The sequence below is a fragment of the Pelophylax lessonae genome (genome assembly GCF_965119305.1).
Source record: "Pelophylax lessonae genome assembly, chromosome: 7".
NCBI lineage: Eukaryota > Metazoa > Chordata > Amphibia > Anura > Ranidae > Pelophylax > Pelophylax lessonae.
In genome coordinates this window covers 77,307,280-77,320,481 of record NC_138774.1, presented here as the reverse complement: position 1 = coordinate 77,320,481, position 13,202 = coordinate 77,307,280, and the positions used below count along the sequence as shown (strand labels likewise).

General features: G+C 42.8%; 1 protein-coding gene across 1 annotated transcript in view; it reads right to left on the bottom strand.

The window, feature by feature from the left end:
- The window catches only part of RYR1 (ryanodine receptor 1), a 359,853-nt gene that overhangs the window by 127,368 nt on the left and 219,283 nt on the right, over nucleotides 1–13,202 (bottom strand). Inside the window, exons 49-58 of the mRNA XM_082264106.1 lie at nucleotides 6,706–6,796; nucleotides 5,153–5,293; nucleotides 4,177–4,340; nucleotides 3,495–3,573; nucleotides 3,294–3,383; nucleotides 2,935–3,078; nucleotides 2,758–2,838; nucleotides 1,453–1,528; nucleotides 841–964; nucleotides 469–584 (exon numbers count right to left, since the gene is read on the bottom strand). Coding sequence (XP_082120232.1) covers nucleotides 469–584; nucleotides 841–964; nucleotides 1,453–1,528; nucleotides 2,758–2,838; nucleotides 2,935–3,078; nucleotides 3,294–3,383; nucleotides 3,495–3,573; nucleotides 4,177–4,340; nucleotides 5,153–5,293; nucleotides 6,706–6,796 — 1,106 coding nt within the window. The remainder of the gene's footprint in view (nucleotides 1–468; nucleotides 585–840; nucleotides 965–1,452; nucleotides 1,529–2,757; nucleotides 2,839–2,934; nucleotides 3,079–3,293; nucleotides 3,384–3,494; nucleotides 3,574–4,176; nucleotides 4,341–5,152; nucleotides 5,294–6,705; nucleotides 6,797–13,202) is intronic.

Here is a 13,202-nt window from a genome sequence, read left to right as displayed (position 1 = left end):
CCTTCACTCCCCAAAAACTCTGTTCAGCTACGGAAATGAGTTGCCTGAGCTACAGTTTGCAAAGACCTACTGACTGCAATTTGACTGATTGACCTAGTGCTTTCACATGCAAACTCACATGCTCCTCCTTTTCTGGTACTTCCTTCAGCCCCTGACACCGAACAGAGTGGGAGGGGAGCAATATAAAGGTGAGTATATTTCTGCTGGGAATGGGATCTTAAAGCAAAAATGGCAAAGCACAGTTTTTTTTTTTGAGGTAAGGAATACTTGTATTAACTGATTCCTAATTAAAAGGTTCTCTTCTGTAATCTGCTAATGGTGGCAAAAGAAAGGTAAGAATGGCCAAGCTGGAGACATCTGTGTCACCACAAGCAAGAGAACTATTTAGCATATTGCATACATTCCTCCTTGTGAGTTTTGTTTTGGTGATATGCAGTATAATTTGACCCTAAAAAAAATTCATCATACCCAGGTGAGCAATGAACTCCTGTGCTGTATCCATTAGTTTCAGAAGTTTCTGAAGGAATCCATAAGCAAAACGCTTCTCAATAGATGAAGTGTCAAGCTCCATGTCTTTCAAACCCCTGTATAAAAATTAATTGAGATGTCAGTACATATTGTCTGAAGATTCCACTTCAGCATCTTCTATTATCTTGGTCTTATTACATTAGTAAATTACTTTTTAGAGTCTACAACCCATTACAAGGCCTGTGAAACTGGATGTTTGGATCATCTGTTGATTACCATTTTCCAGTGGCCACATTTAGGCACTTTACCTTTTAAATTCTGTAGTTTTCATTGCATAACAAATATTTCATATGACTTGCCCATGCTACATACCTTGTAACAGCATAACCTTGGAGCTGAAGAAATTTCAGCAGTTCCTGCGCCTTTTCCCTGTCACGGGCCTTCTCTTTGGCAGTCAGAGTGTCATAGGGTACCAGCAATGGGTGAGTTCCCCCTCCTGTGATAATGTATAATAAAAGAAGATAAATACATATACAGAACACTGATAACACTGCTAATACAAACCAGAGGCACTGGACGTAATAAACATGCATCAAAAAATGCAAAATCACCAAGGCACCAAACCAATTAGAGCTGGCACCCAGCATCTTATTGAATACATTAACCATACTTAATATTTAATAGCTAGTCAGCAGGCTGTAGGGAGTGGGTCAGCCTTGAACGTTGTTAAAGCAATCAGAAATCTGCATAGCAGAGACCCTGGGCTTTGGGGTTCCCATGGTGTTCAAGACGAGATTCCATGGTACACACAGGCATTTTAATGCTTTGCCTTATTGTCACTGTTAACTAAATTTTCAGAATTGAACTGTTCATTTTAAAAGTGTTTGCTGACTATTAGACCATAGCCATGTGTTAATTAGATTACAATATTGGTGTCCACAAGGATAAAGGAAGGGGTGATAAGTACATGGGTTTGGTGCTTACCTTTTGCCTCAAGCTCCACCTTCTTCTTACGACCCCAGGTGTTGTGATAATTCTCAGCCAGCTGCTCAGCCATTGACTGTAGTGAGAGAAATAATGCAGAATATGGCTTACATAATTCCAAGATGAAAATCTCCACTCAGATACCGGGACATTGGAACACATGTTCTATCACTACAGGAAAGATCTCCCCACCAGAATTCACATACTCTGGCAGTTATTCCACAGCCTAATGATGGCTTTTTAGTGGACTCCCAATGGTGTGCAGTAAGTTCATTGCTGGTCGCTTACGTTTTGAGAGCGCAACACCATTTTTTAGTATGAAATGCATCAGAAATTTGCAATGTCCAGTGCGTAACCCTTTTCAGCAGAATAGAAGACTGTGCTTCACATGCTGGTTTTTTGTTGTCATTCTTTTCAATGATTGGAAGTCACAAAAACTTCTGCAAAGAGATCTCACCAGGATCAGTTTTAGGGAGAGATGGCTCTTAATTGTAGAAATACAGTTTTGGCACTCATTCTAACTGGCTCATACATCAAAGTAATGGGTTTGCTAGATGTATAATCTCAGTATTTTCATTTCTAACTGGCTAAACACTAACTACTATCAATAGTAGTTTCTTGATTCACCAGGCTTGAATGTCATGGCCAGCAGCAAGGAAGGCACCGATTCTCACAAGAGTCAGCAGTTTCGTAAAGAATGGCTACTGAGATTAGCAAGACAACCACTGACACAACTCGTGGTCGGTCTAATTCAACTTTAATGCTATATAAGCCAGGCATAAAAGATGAAACAATGGGGTTAATTTACTAAAGGCCTATAGGCTTTTACTTTGCCAGAGAAGTTGCAACTTGCAGGTGATTGTTCCCCAGAGCTTAGTGAATGTGGTAACATTTCACTTTGCAAAGAATGCCCAATCACGTGCAAGGAAAAAAGAAACTGAATTTTGCTTGCACATGATTGGATGATGGAAGTCAGCATTGCTTCAACTCATTTGGTAAGCTCTGGGAAAAATTCCCTTGCAAAGTGCAACTTCCCCTGCATAGAGAATAGCCTTCTTGCCTTTAGTAAAACAACCCCAGTGGCTCATTGCTTTAATCAATCATGTTTTTAATCTTGGCATTTGTTTCTACAAGATAGGTAGCAATAAATGTTTCTGGTTATTATTTACTACAATTTTTACATCTTGTTCTTTGTACTATCAGTTGCATTTTTCTTACAACATCTGCATTCAAATGTTCTTAGGTGTATCACAAACGCGTATCAATACAAGAAAATAATATAATATGTGCCTACTAGGCCATTACCTGCAGCTCTCTGGACAGAGTGATTCCAGTCAAATCAATGGGGGTTGGACTAAAGGTCTGCACCGTGGGATCATAGGTTTGCTGAAATAATGATTATTATGGAAAAATTAACAGCAAATACATATACAAATGATGGAGAAAGGGAATTATAACTGTGATTACAAAATATGTTCTGACCTGGGCTGTCTGGGAGATTTTTCTACTTTTTGTCTTCTTCTCAGTTCTTTCTTCCTCTCCTTCTCTGGCTTTCTCTACCAACCATTCCCAAGCAATCATAGCTTTCAGAGACTCTTTGATTGGCCAGCGATAAATTTCCTTGTCCTGTAAAGAAAACAGCATGGCACAAATATCAGATCATGCGTCACTTAAAAATGACATGCCACCATCAAAGATATATATATATATAAATACATATATATATATATATATATATATATATATATATATATAGCTATATATATATATATACACACACACACACTTTTAGAAAGACCCTTATCACCTGATAAATTTATTGGACTTTGGATAGATTTTACCTTTTCAGAGAAGGTTTTGTATGGTCGTAGCATTGGATGAGTTTTTGCTTCTTCGTCAATTGTTTCTCCATAGGACCAATTATTTTGTATCTGTATCAAGGTAAAAGGGTAGGAATCAGATTTCTTAGTATGAATGAGCTCTAATAAGGGCACTTATCTCACAACACTATGGTCCCCTTGCAATAATAACTATTTTCATACTTTTTCAAATGCCCATTTGTCATGGGTGTACTCTGCATACTTGTTGATGAAGCCATCCAACTTTTCAGGAATGATAACACTGTAAAAGATAAGTGATATTGTTATACATGAAATATAACAAGTGGGATACATTAGAGAAACCTTCTACAGAGGTGGACACAATTATTTGCCACGCTGAATAAATTTACATCCTTGGTCATGCTCATATAGAGCATCAGAGGAGGATTGGGCTGGTGGGTAAGAGGGCATTCGCCCCCTGGGCCAGTACTAATAAGAAATGTTGGGTTAGTAGTCTTGAGTGGAGTTACTTCACTATTCAGGCATTATTTAGAGCGGAACACCCACACAGTGAATTGTGCTAGAATTTATATAGCTACCCGTTAGGCCTTGCTAGGACAGCATCATAGAAAGGAAGTCTTTCAGCATGGACTTTCTTTGTGGTTCTGAGATGTCAAGTGACTGATTGACTAGAGCTGCAAAGGAAGCTAATGCTGAAAATTTAAAGGTGTGTGACAATAGACTATACCCCTACCATACCACATCCATCATACCATTGTGTTAACCCACTTTCTAATTGGGCAATCCCTCACCATATCGCTATAGGATCTTCTAAAACAGTATCCTAAATAGCCCTTCCCTGACTGCTGCTCAGAACAACTTTTTAGATGATTTTTCCTCTTACTTTAGTGTTTCTATTGGCCTGGGATCAAAGTTGCCTTCAGCATCCACAGATGCCTTCTTGTCAGTCTTGGAGGAGTAGCTGGCATCCACATAGTCAGGTGGGATAGCTCCCGCAATGGCACACAAGCATGGCATGGTGATCTTATAGAGCTCAGCATCAAATCTCTGCAAAAAGATTGTTTAAGGGTAACAATAATAGAAAGTGGTATGATGTTCTTTATATTTAAGAAAAAATAATAACATTTAAAATCATAAAGATGCAATTATGCTAAAATACTCAAAATGGCTAACCAATTAATTTATTTCAAGGGTTCCTGTATGTTAAAAAAGTTATGAAAGCCTGATTTACCATATTATAACTAAAGAATAAACATCACTGCTAGAAAGCTGGTCTCACATGAGAATCTGCAAGTTCCAAACAAACCATTGAATGCCAACTTTAAGAATTTATTATGGGCTTGTCCGCAAATGAAAGTGTTCTTTGAAGAGGTTATAGATTTTATGTCAACTTAAGTAGATAAGTCCTTAAGACTGCATTCTAAACTTTCTGTCTTCAGCTTTGTGGCAGAGCCAGTGACAGGGCTGGCTAGATTTAGTATATATTTCTGCTATAGCCAGCTGAACTGCATTTAATTTTTCTGGTCTGTTCAGGCTTACCCTGAGCCTGGTGGTTAAAGGATAAGTTCACTTTTAAAATAAATAAATGCACATTTTTTGCAGGTAAAAAAAATGTGCAATTATTTATTTATTGTTGGAGCCTGCTGATGGTGGAAAGAAGAGGATGGAGGTTGGTGGTGGATGGAGAATGGGATTTGGTAGAGTGGAAATGACTGAGGCCCATGTGTGATGGCAAGAGCTAATGATGGAGGGGAAGATGGGCAGTCATGGTTATACTGAATCACTGAACAGCAATAAAAGAACTGTTATGAAAATACCTGTTAAACATAAATGAAGACTTTCAAATATTTTCACTTTACCTTGTGAGCAAGAGACTCAAATATACCCCAGAAGAGTTTCCGGGTAAGGTGAAGTTCTTCTTCTGATGACACACCATAGTTGGCCCAACCAGTTGGAAGACAATAATATTTCCAGCAACGCTCATAGTGATTAGTGAGGAGCTGAAAAAAATCAAACAAGATTACCATGTGAGCCATAGCAAGTATACAGTCCTATTAATATAGTCTTAAAATGGCAAATCATGCACACGCTAGATTTACAGGGATCCTCAAACTACGGCTCTCCAGCTGTTGCGGAACTACACATCTCATGAGGCACTGTAAAACTCTGACATTCACAGACATGACTATGCATGATGGGAATTGTAGTTTCTTAGACCCCTGCGCTAGAAGGACTAACTTTGTTGACAAGTCTTTCATTCAAGCCCTATGTGTTAAACTGGAAATACAGTTCCTTTCCAGAAACATGGGCTTGATTAAGAATATTAATAGGATGGTCCCACCTCCTCAAAATAAAAAGCAAAAAAAAAAAAAATGGTTTAAAATATATTGTGTCTTTAGGTAGGCTGAACATACTATTTTAGGGCTGCAAATATAAGCATAGGCTAAAAAATGTAAATCCAGTTTGTTACAAAAATACCCATCAAGTCTACTACATACACATCCATTGTTTTAGCCTATTTTATTTCAGTTTCCTATCTGCTTTTGTTCTGGGGATATTACAAACAAATGTGAGTTTCTGTAGGGGGGAGGGGGGTTCGGTCATGGCAGAGTTGTTTGTTTCCATCACTGACGTGTTATCTGCCCAGCACATAAGATGGGTTGAGATTACTCCCCACAAAGTTTTGTTGGCAAATGGATATAAATGTCTTTCAGCTACTCAAGGCTCAACAACTGAAGGCCCATACACACGAGTGGAAATTCGGCTGGGAATTTTCGTCCGACGACCGATCTGCCGATTTTCGGCTTGTTAGTATGATGCTTCCGACAACCGAGTCCGAAAAAATCCTGGTGTGCAGGCTATAAAATTTTTGTCGACCATCAAAACACGTCCGATTTTCATCTCATTAGTACAGATTTCGATGGGGAAAAATCTTATGAGCAAGACTAGGCATGCTCAGAGATGAAAGAACACATACAAAGCAATCCAACACATGACATCACTTCTGAAGTAGAATTCTGTCATGCGGGAATATTCGTGTGCAGTCTAGGCACATTCCAACCAACAGACACGACTCTGAACAAAAGACGGACAACCGGTCAGCGGAAATTAGTTGCGTGTGTACGAGTCTTTAGTCATGAAGTAGGCTTCGACACAGATCATGATTGGTTCACTATTTGGCAGCAGAACTGACAGAAGGAATGCTTCTGTATATATACACTTTTTTGATATTACTGCCCTCACTGTTCTGAATTAATAGAGCTTTATTTTTGACTGGACAATCTGCTTATCAGCTGACAGGAAATTTGACTTAGAGCAGCACAAAAAATAATAAAAGTTCATTATTAATGATTTATCCACATTACTTTTTTTTAAAAACGAACACAGTAAAATGTTTTGAGAGAGATCTCACCTTTAATGGCATTTTGGAGAACTCATTTAGAATTGGCACATCAAAAACAAGCCTTCTTAAAAGGTGCTGCAGCATAGAAGGACGAAGAAACCTAGAAAGAGAAATACAACACTTCAACACTTATTTAGGAAAGAATTGCGGACAATGGAACAAATAAATCTATTAAAAAAAAATAACATATTTTAAAAAATAAATTTAGGAGATTTATTGCAGTCTTGGACAGTTAGAATAATGCAGCCTTACCAAGGCTGGGACAAGGGGTGGGCAGGAGGGGCAGCTCACCCATGCACAGTGCTATAGTGTAGGGATGGGGAACCGCCATTGTGTGTAAATGGCTGACATGAGTAGAGTAGTGACAGCAGGATCACCACTCATGTCAGCCAAGCGCTGGGAGCGTCAAGGAGAGCAGTGGAGAGATGGGAGGAGTTGCAGGCTGTGTTCTCCTCCTTCCTACCAGTGCAGAGCTCCTGTATTCAGAATCCAGCAGCGGTGTTCACAGAATACAGAAGCTGCGCTGGAAGGAGGGTGGAGGAATCACAACCGCCAGAGCCGAGTACTGAAGTGTGCATGAGTGGAGGAGAGATCCGGGAGGAGGTGGGGCTGAGTTCTCTCTCCCTCCAGCTCCCCCGTCAGTGCAGCACTACTGTGGGTCTGTGCACACAGCTGTTAGCTTCTATTTACATGAGTGTCGTCAGTTCAGGACTGTGTTGGGTTTGCTTACTCCCTCTTAGACATGTGCAATTCGTTTTGTTACAAATTCGTTTTTTTGGATGAAATTCGGTATATTCGTTCATTCCGGAGCATCCGAATGAACGAAAGACTTTTTTGATGAATGCATTGTACGAAAACGAATTTTCAGCAAGAACGAAAAACGATTCATCCTACAAGTTTGACAAATCAATTACATTCGGATAATTTCGTTTTTCGTATTTTCGTTCTTTCTGACTATTTGTTATTGCTGAATATAAAGATATAATTGATGAATACATTCGTACTCGTATTTCTTTTGGATATATTTAGATTCATTAAATTTTCGAATGGTCAGTGTTAGTGTGTTATCTCTGGCCAATGAGCCATATGCCCTTGTGTGTTTTTCTGTGTCAGACTGCATTCCATCCAGAGTCCAGACAGGATGTGGTGAGCCGGTGGAACTGTTTTGTTGGATTTGTGAGTCTATTGTGACACAGAGAGTGAGAGATAAATTATTACGAATGCATCCAAAGTTAAGAATTATCCGAAGTAAAGAATGCTGCATCTAAACCAATAGAACGGAATGAATATGAATGCATCCCAAGTTACGAATGATCCGAATTAACGAATACCGATCATAATAAATGATCTGATAAATTAAAAAAAAATACAAATGAAACGAAAACAAAAGAAAAACACATTTTTCGGCAGTGCACGTCTACTCCCTCTCACCTACATCTCTCCTCTTTTTTTCACTTTTTTTTTTTTTTTACTTCATATGAAATGTTAGACATTTCATTAGGTTTTATTGGCTATGGTGTGAATTGCATCACACTGCCCGTTGCTGAAAAAAGTAGTGGATGCAGTACATTCAGCACACACCCCCACAACACAGTTGGGTGAACAGGCCAGGTAGGAGACCAGGCATTTTGTGATGGGACTGCGCTGGAATAGCCATCCAACACAGTCCTACCGCACCTGGTGTGAATCTGCCCTCACAAATGGTTGCACATTGTTGTTCTATTTTATTATTTAGGGTATATTAAATAAAAGAAAAAAGTCCAAATAGTTACTTATAAAATGTAAATAGACATCAACACAAGCAAGTTCCCAGTGTAAAAAACTGCAAAAGTTGCTTTCCTGTCTGTCTCCATGGCAGCCTACGTGTGGGTTAACCCCGCCTCCACTCCAAGGGTATAGGACCCCCCTCCCATAAATTTCAGCTCTCAGGTACAGCAGGTGTTCTTTTTTTGTCCTCCTCCAAGGACCTACACTTCTGATGTCTTACTACGTCCAGCTTACCTTAGGATACTTTGGATGGTGTCTGCATGTCCAGAGCCCAGCCACGGGCGGGTGAGTGACATTTAAAATCCCCTGCTCTCTGCGGTTGACTGAAGCTTGATTGGCATTCTCTGACATGGGTCTGAAGATTCACATTGCTTCCCTTCATGGCAGCGGTATTTGTTATTTATGTACACTTTGTTTGTCTCTTTTTCTATCACTGTACAATTTGTTTGTTTGGCCCAATGGCGCTGGAACGCTTCCTGCGTTCCAGCAAACCCTTCCTGCGTTCCAACAAACCCTTCCTCTTCCTCCTCTGCTTCTAGCGTCCAATCGGTAGACGCTTCGTGGTTCCGCGCACGCGCAGTGCGCCGCCAGCGAAGTCGAGGCTTGGTTCGCACATGCGCATTAGCGATCGCGGCCGCACCACCGCTGACGTCATTCCGGCGGGAGATTTAAACAGCTGACGATTCCCCTGTACTTTGGGAATGTACTGTGGGCGTTGCGGCAGCTTCCCAGTGTCTCTGGATTCCTTGCTACAGGTATGTGCAATGGAGACTTGACTGCAGAGGGGGGGGGGGGGGGGCGGAGGGTTGTCACCTCACAATGTATCACTGACATGGTGTCTGATATGTATTACCTTTCTTTATCAGTCTGGTTGTTTGGCCTGAAGTATGGATCCTGCGTCACCGCCCTCCTGTGGCCAGCCCTCTCACAACAGGTGGGTGCTGGCATTTTTCAGAGGGGGGGGCGGGGAGGGCTTGCTGGTCCCTAGGTCATGGCTAAATCCAGTGTCTCCCCGATTTTCTCTTTTTTCCATCAGCTCTCCCAGGCCTGATTTACCACAAGAAAGAGACCCTGTCAGACCTCGTGGGAGTTCATCCTCCAGATCTAAACGCCGTGAATCTCCATCAGGGAGTAGGCAACAAGGGAGACGCTCCAATTCCTCCCCCAGACACCATACACGATACCAGAGTCACCGCACACACCAGAGAGCCTGTTGGGGTTGTGGGGCGCATGTCCCGGAGGACAAGTCCCTATGTGAGCCATGTTTTGCTCATGCAGCCGGTGAGAGGGGGCAAAAGGATCAAAGATTGGAATCTCTAGTGAAGAGAATAGTACAACAGTCCCTGAAAGAATGGGGTACAGTCCCACCACTTGGTCCCACCACATCCAGTTCTCCAGGGGAAGTGCAGGAAGATCAAGGCCCCTCTCAACCGAGTATTACTTCTGCAAAGTCATCTGACAGTGATTCGGAAGAAGAAGGGGCTGTAGGCGGCTTTGAGTTCGCCCTAGTTTCACCCCTGATCAGAGCCATTAAAGAAGCTCTCAGATGGGAGGATCCTGTGTCTCCTCAGAAAAAGCAGCGGAAGTTCTTCAAGCACCTTGGTAAGGAGCGTATCAACTTCCCTTCCCTCTCTGAATTACAAGAGGTGATTACTGAAGAATGGAGTAAAGGGGATAGTAAGTCTTCCTTATCCTCCAAACTTGGGAAATTATATCCCTTTAAACCTGAAGATGTCGCCCGTCTGGAATCTGCTCCTCTTGTGGATGCGGCAGTTACAAGATTAGCAAAGCATGTCACTTTGCCACTAGATGACGCGGTCTCTTTCAAAGACCCTTTGGATAGGAAGATAGATCTGGACCTAAAAAGGATCTTTGTGACGGCCGGCGCGGCCTGCAAACCTGTGATGGCATTAGCAACAATGTCTAAAGCCATGGAAGTCTGGGTTTCCGATATAGAATCCAAACTTGGAAGTCTCTCGGAAGAAGCCGTAGAAAGTTCCCCTATTCACGAACTCAAGCTGGCTTCAGTGTTTTTAGGAGAAGCATCTATTGATGTTCTGCGTCTTCTGTCCAGATCGATGCTATCCTCAGTAACAGCAAAGAGGGCCTTGTGGCTTCGCCCGTGGATTGCAGATCCAGCTTCTAAACAGGCATGGTGTAAGATCCCTTTTGAGGGTACTTCCCTTTTTGGAAACAAACTAGACAGCGCCATTGCCAAGGCTACTGGCGGAAAGTCAGGTTTCCTCCCGCAAGACAGACGACTATTTGGTCAGAAGAAGCCTCAACCTAGGAGGCAATACACGGAGAGATCAAGAGATGCACGCTCTTACAAGCCTAATAGAGATTTCCGAAGAAACTGGAGAGGTGGTCAATCCTCTACTCGGAGGTCATCAAAAAATCCAGCGCCTGCTGGACAAGATTCCACTAAATCTTTTTGAGATTGGGCCCGTCCAGGCATGTCAGGTGGGGGCACGTCTTCTCCATTTTCAGCATGTCTGGGCGGCCTCAATCACGGACTTTTGGACCGTCAGGACGGTCTCTACAGGCCACAGATGGTCATTTCTGGCAGATCCAGTTCCAAGATTCATCTCAACTCATTTACCCTGTCTAGAAGAGAGAAGAGAAGTCTTGCTCGCCTATGTAGACGCTTTGGTGGCTCAAGGAGCGGTAGCTCCGGTTCCGGAACAAGAAAAATTTCAAGGGGTTTACTCACCCCTCTTCTTAGTCCAGAAGAAGAACGGGGCCTGGAGACCTGTTATAGATCTCACATACCTGAACAAGTTCATAAAGAACGAAAAATTCAAGATGGAAACACTCTCAACTATTCAAAGGGCAGTACTGCCGGGAGATTGGCTCGCCTCAATAGATTTAAAGGATGCGTATTTTCATGTACCTGTGGCAACCGACTTCCACAAATATCTTCGCTTCTGTGTTCGGAATCAGCATCTGCAATTCATTTGCCTACCCTTCGGCCTGTCTACCTCACCCAGAGTATTCACCAAAGTTCTTCTAGCAGTGGTAGCCTTCATAAGATTGAAAGGTATACGTCTACATCATTACTTAGACGATCTTCTGCTTCTGTCTCAAGAAAAGGATCAGTTATTGGCACACAGAGATCAGGTCATATCGACCCTCAAAGAGTTTGGCTGGCTGCTAAACCTACAAAAGAGTCAGCTGGAGCCTACTCAGCGCCTAGTCTATCTTGGGGCGCAATTCGACACCGTCGAGAATTCAATCTCTCTCCCATTAGAGAAGATACCGGTAGTGAGGGAGAGAATCCTTCCGGCTCTTTCCTCTCCTCGGCTGAAAGCCTCTCAGTGCCTCAAAATCATTGGCACCATGGTGTCCACGGCTCCAATGGTCAAATGGGCTCTCTGGCATATGAGGCCCTTCCAAAAAGGGTTCCTACAACAATGGAACACAGAAGAGAAAGATCAGTACATTCATATCTCCTCCAGCATGAGATACAGTCTTCTTTGGTGGCTGCAACGCAGGAATCTGCTCAACTGTCATTCTCTGGTTCCAGTCTCATGGACTATAATCACAACAGACGCCAGCAACTCAGGTTGGGGGGCTCATTGTCTGACAGAGATGACACAGGGGAGATGGTCTTTTCAGAGACACACTCCAGTCTCCAATATACTGGAACTCCGAGCAGCCTACCAGGGTCTTCGATCTTTCCAACACCTGCTAGAGGGGAAATCTGTAATGATTCGGATGGACAACACCACGGCAGTGTCTTATGTGAAGAGACAAGGTGGGACACGGAGTCTCTCTCTGCTACGAGAATTAGACCCGATCATGTCCTGGGCCCAGACTCACCTAGTAAACATCTCGGCAGTTTACATCCCAGGTTCACAGAATGTTCAAGCGGATTTTCTGTCCAGGGTCCAGTTGAACCACAACGAATGGTCGCTCCATGTGGAGTCGTTCAAATGGATTCTGTCGTTGGGAGTATCTCCCGAAGTCGATCTGTTCGCCTCCCCTTGCAACCACAAGTTGGGGAAGTATGTCACGAGGGGCAAGTGTCCTCAAGCTTACGGGACAGATGCACTAACCGACAGGTGGGAGTTCAGCAGGGCTTATGCCTTTCCTCCAGTACCCATCATTCTCAAATTCCTGCAAAGACTTCAAGCGGAAGATGTGGAGATAGTGATGGTGGCGCCTTTCTGGCCGAACAGGCCATGGTTTCCGCTACTCCTACAACTGAGTTACCGGGACCCGGTCCCTCTTCCCCTCAGACCAGACTTGCTTCTTCAGGGAACATCAGTGCACCCCTGTCCTGCAATTCTCCGGTTGACGGTCTGGTTCTTGAGAGGGAAAGGTTGGAATCGCTCGGCTGCCCATCTACAGCCATTTCCACCTTGATGAATGCTAGACGACCAAGTACTAATAAAGTATACTGTAGAATCTGGGCAAGATTCATGGAGTCTGCATATCCTGAAGGTATGTCTTCCTCAGTCCCTGGGATTCAAGAAATACTAAGTTTTCTTCAGGCTGGTCTGGATATGCCCCTTTCAGTGGCAACTCTTAGAGTTCAAGTTTCGGCCTTATCGGCCTTCTCCGGGGTCATGTGGGCCCAACACCCACTAATCCAACAATTTTTCAAAGGAGCAATCAGGCTCAATCCTCAGAGAAGACCTAGGTTCCCGAAATGGGATCTACCTCTTGTCCTAAATGCCCTCTCCAAAACGGGCATAGATTCCTCTTCTTCTGTCAAGGACCTGACCATCCGAACT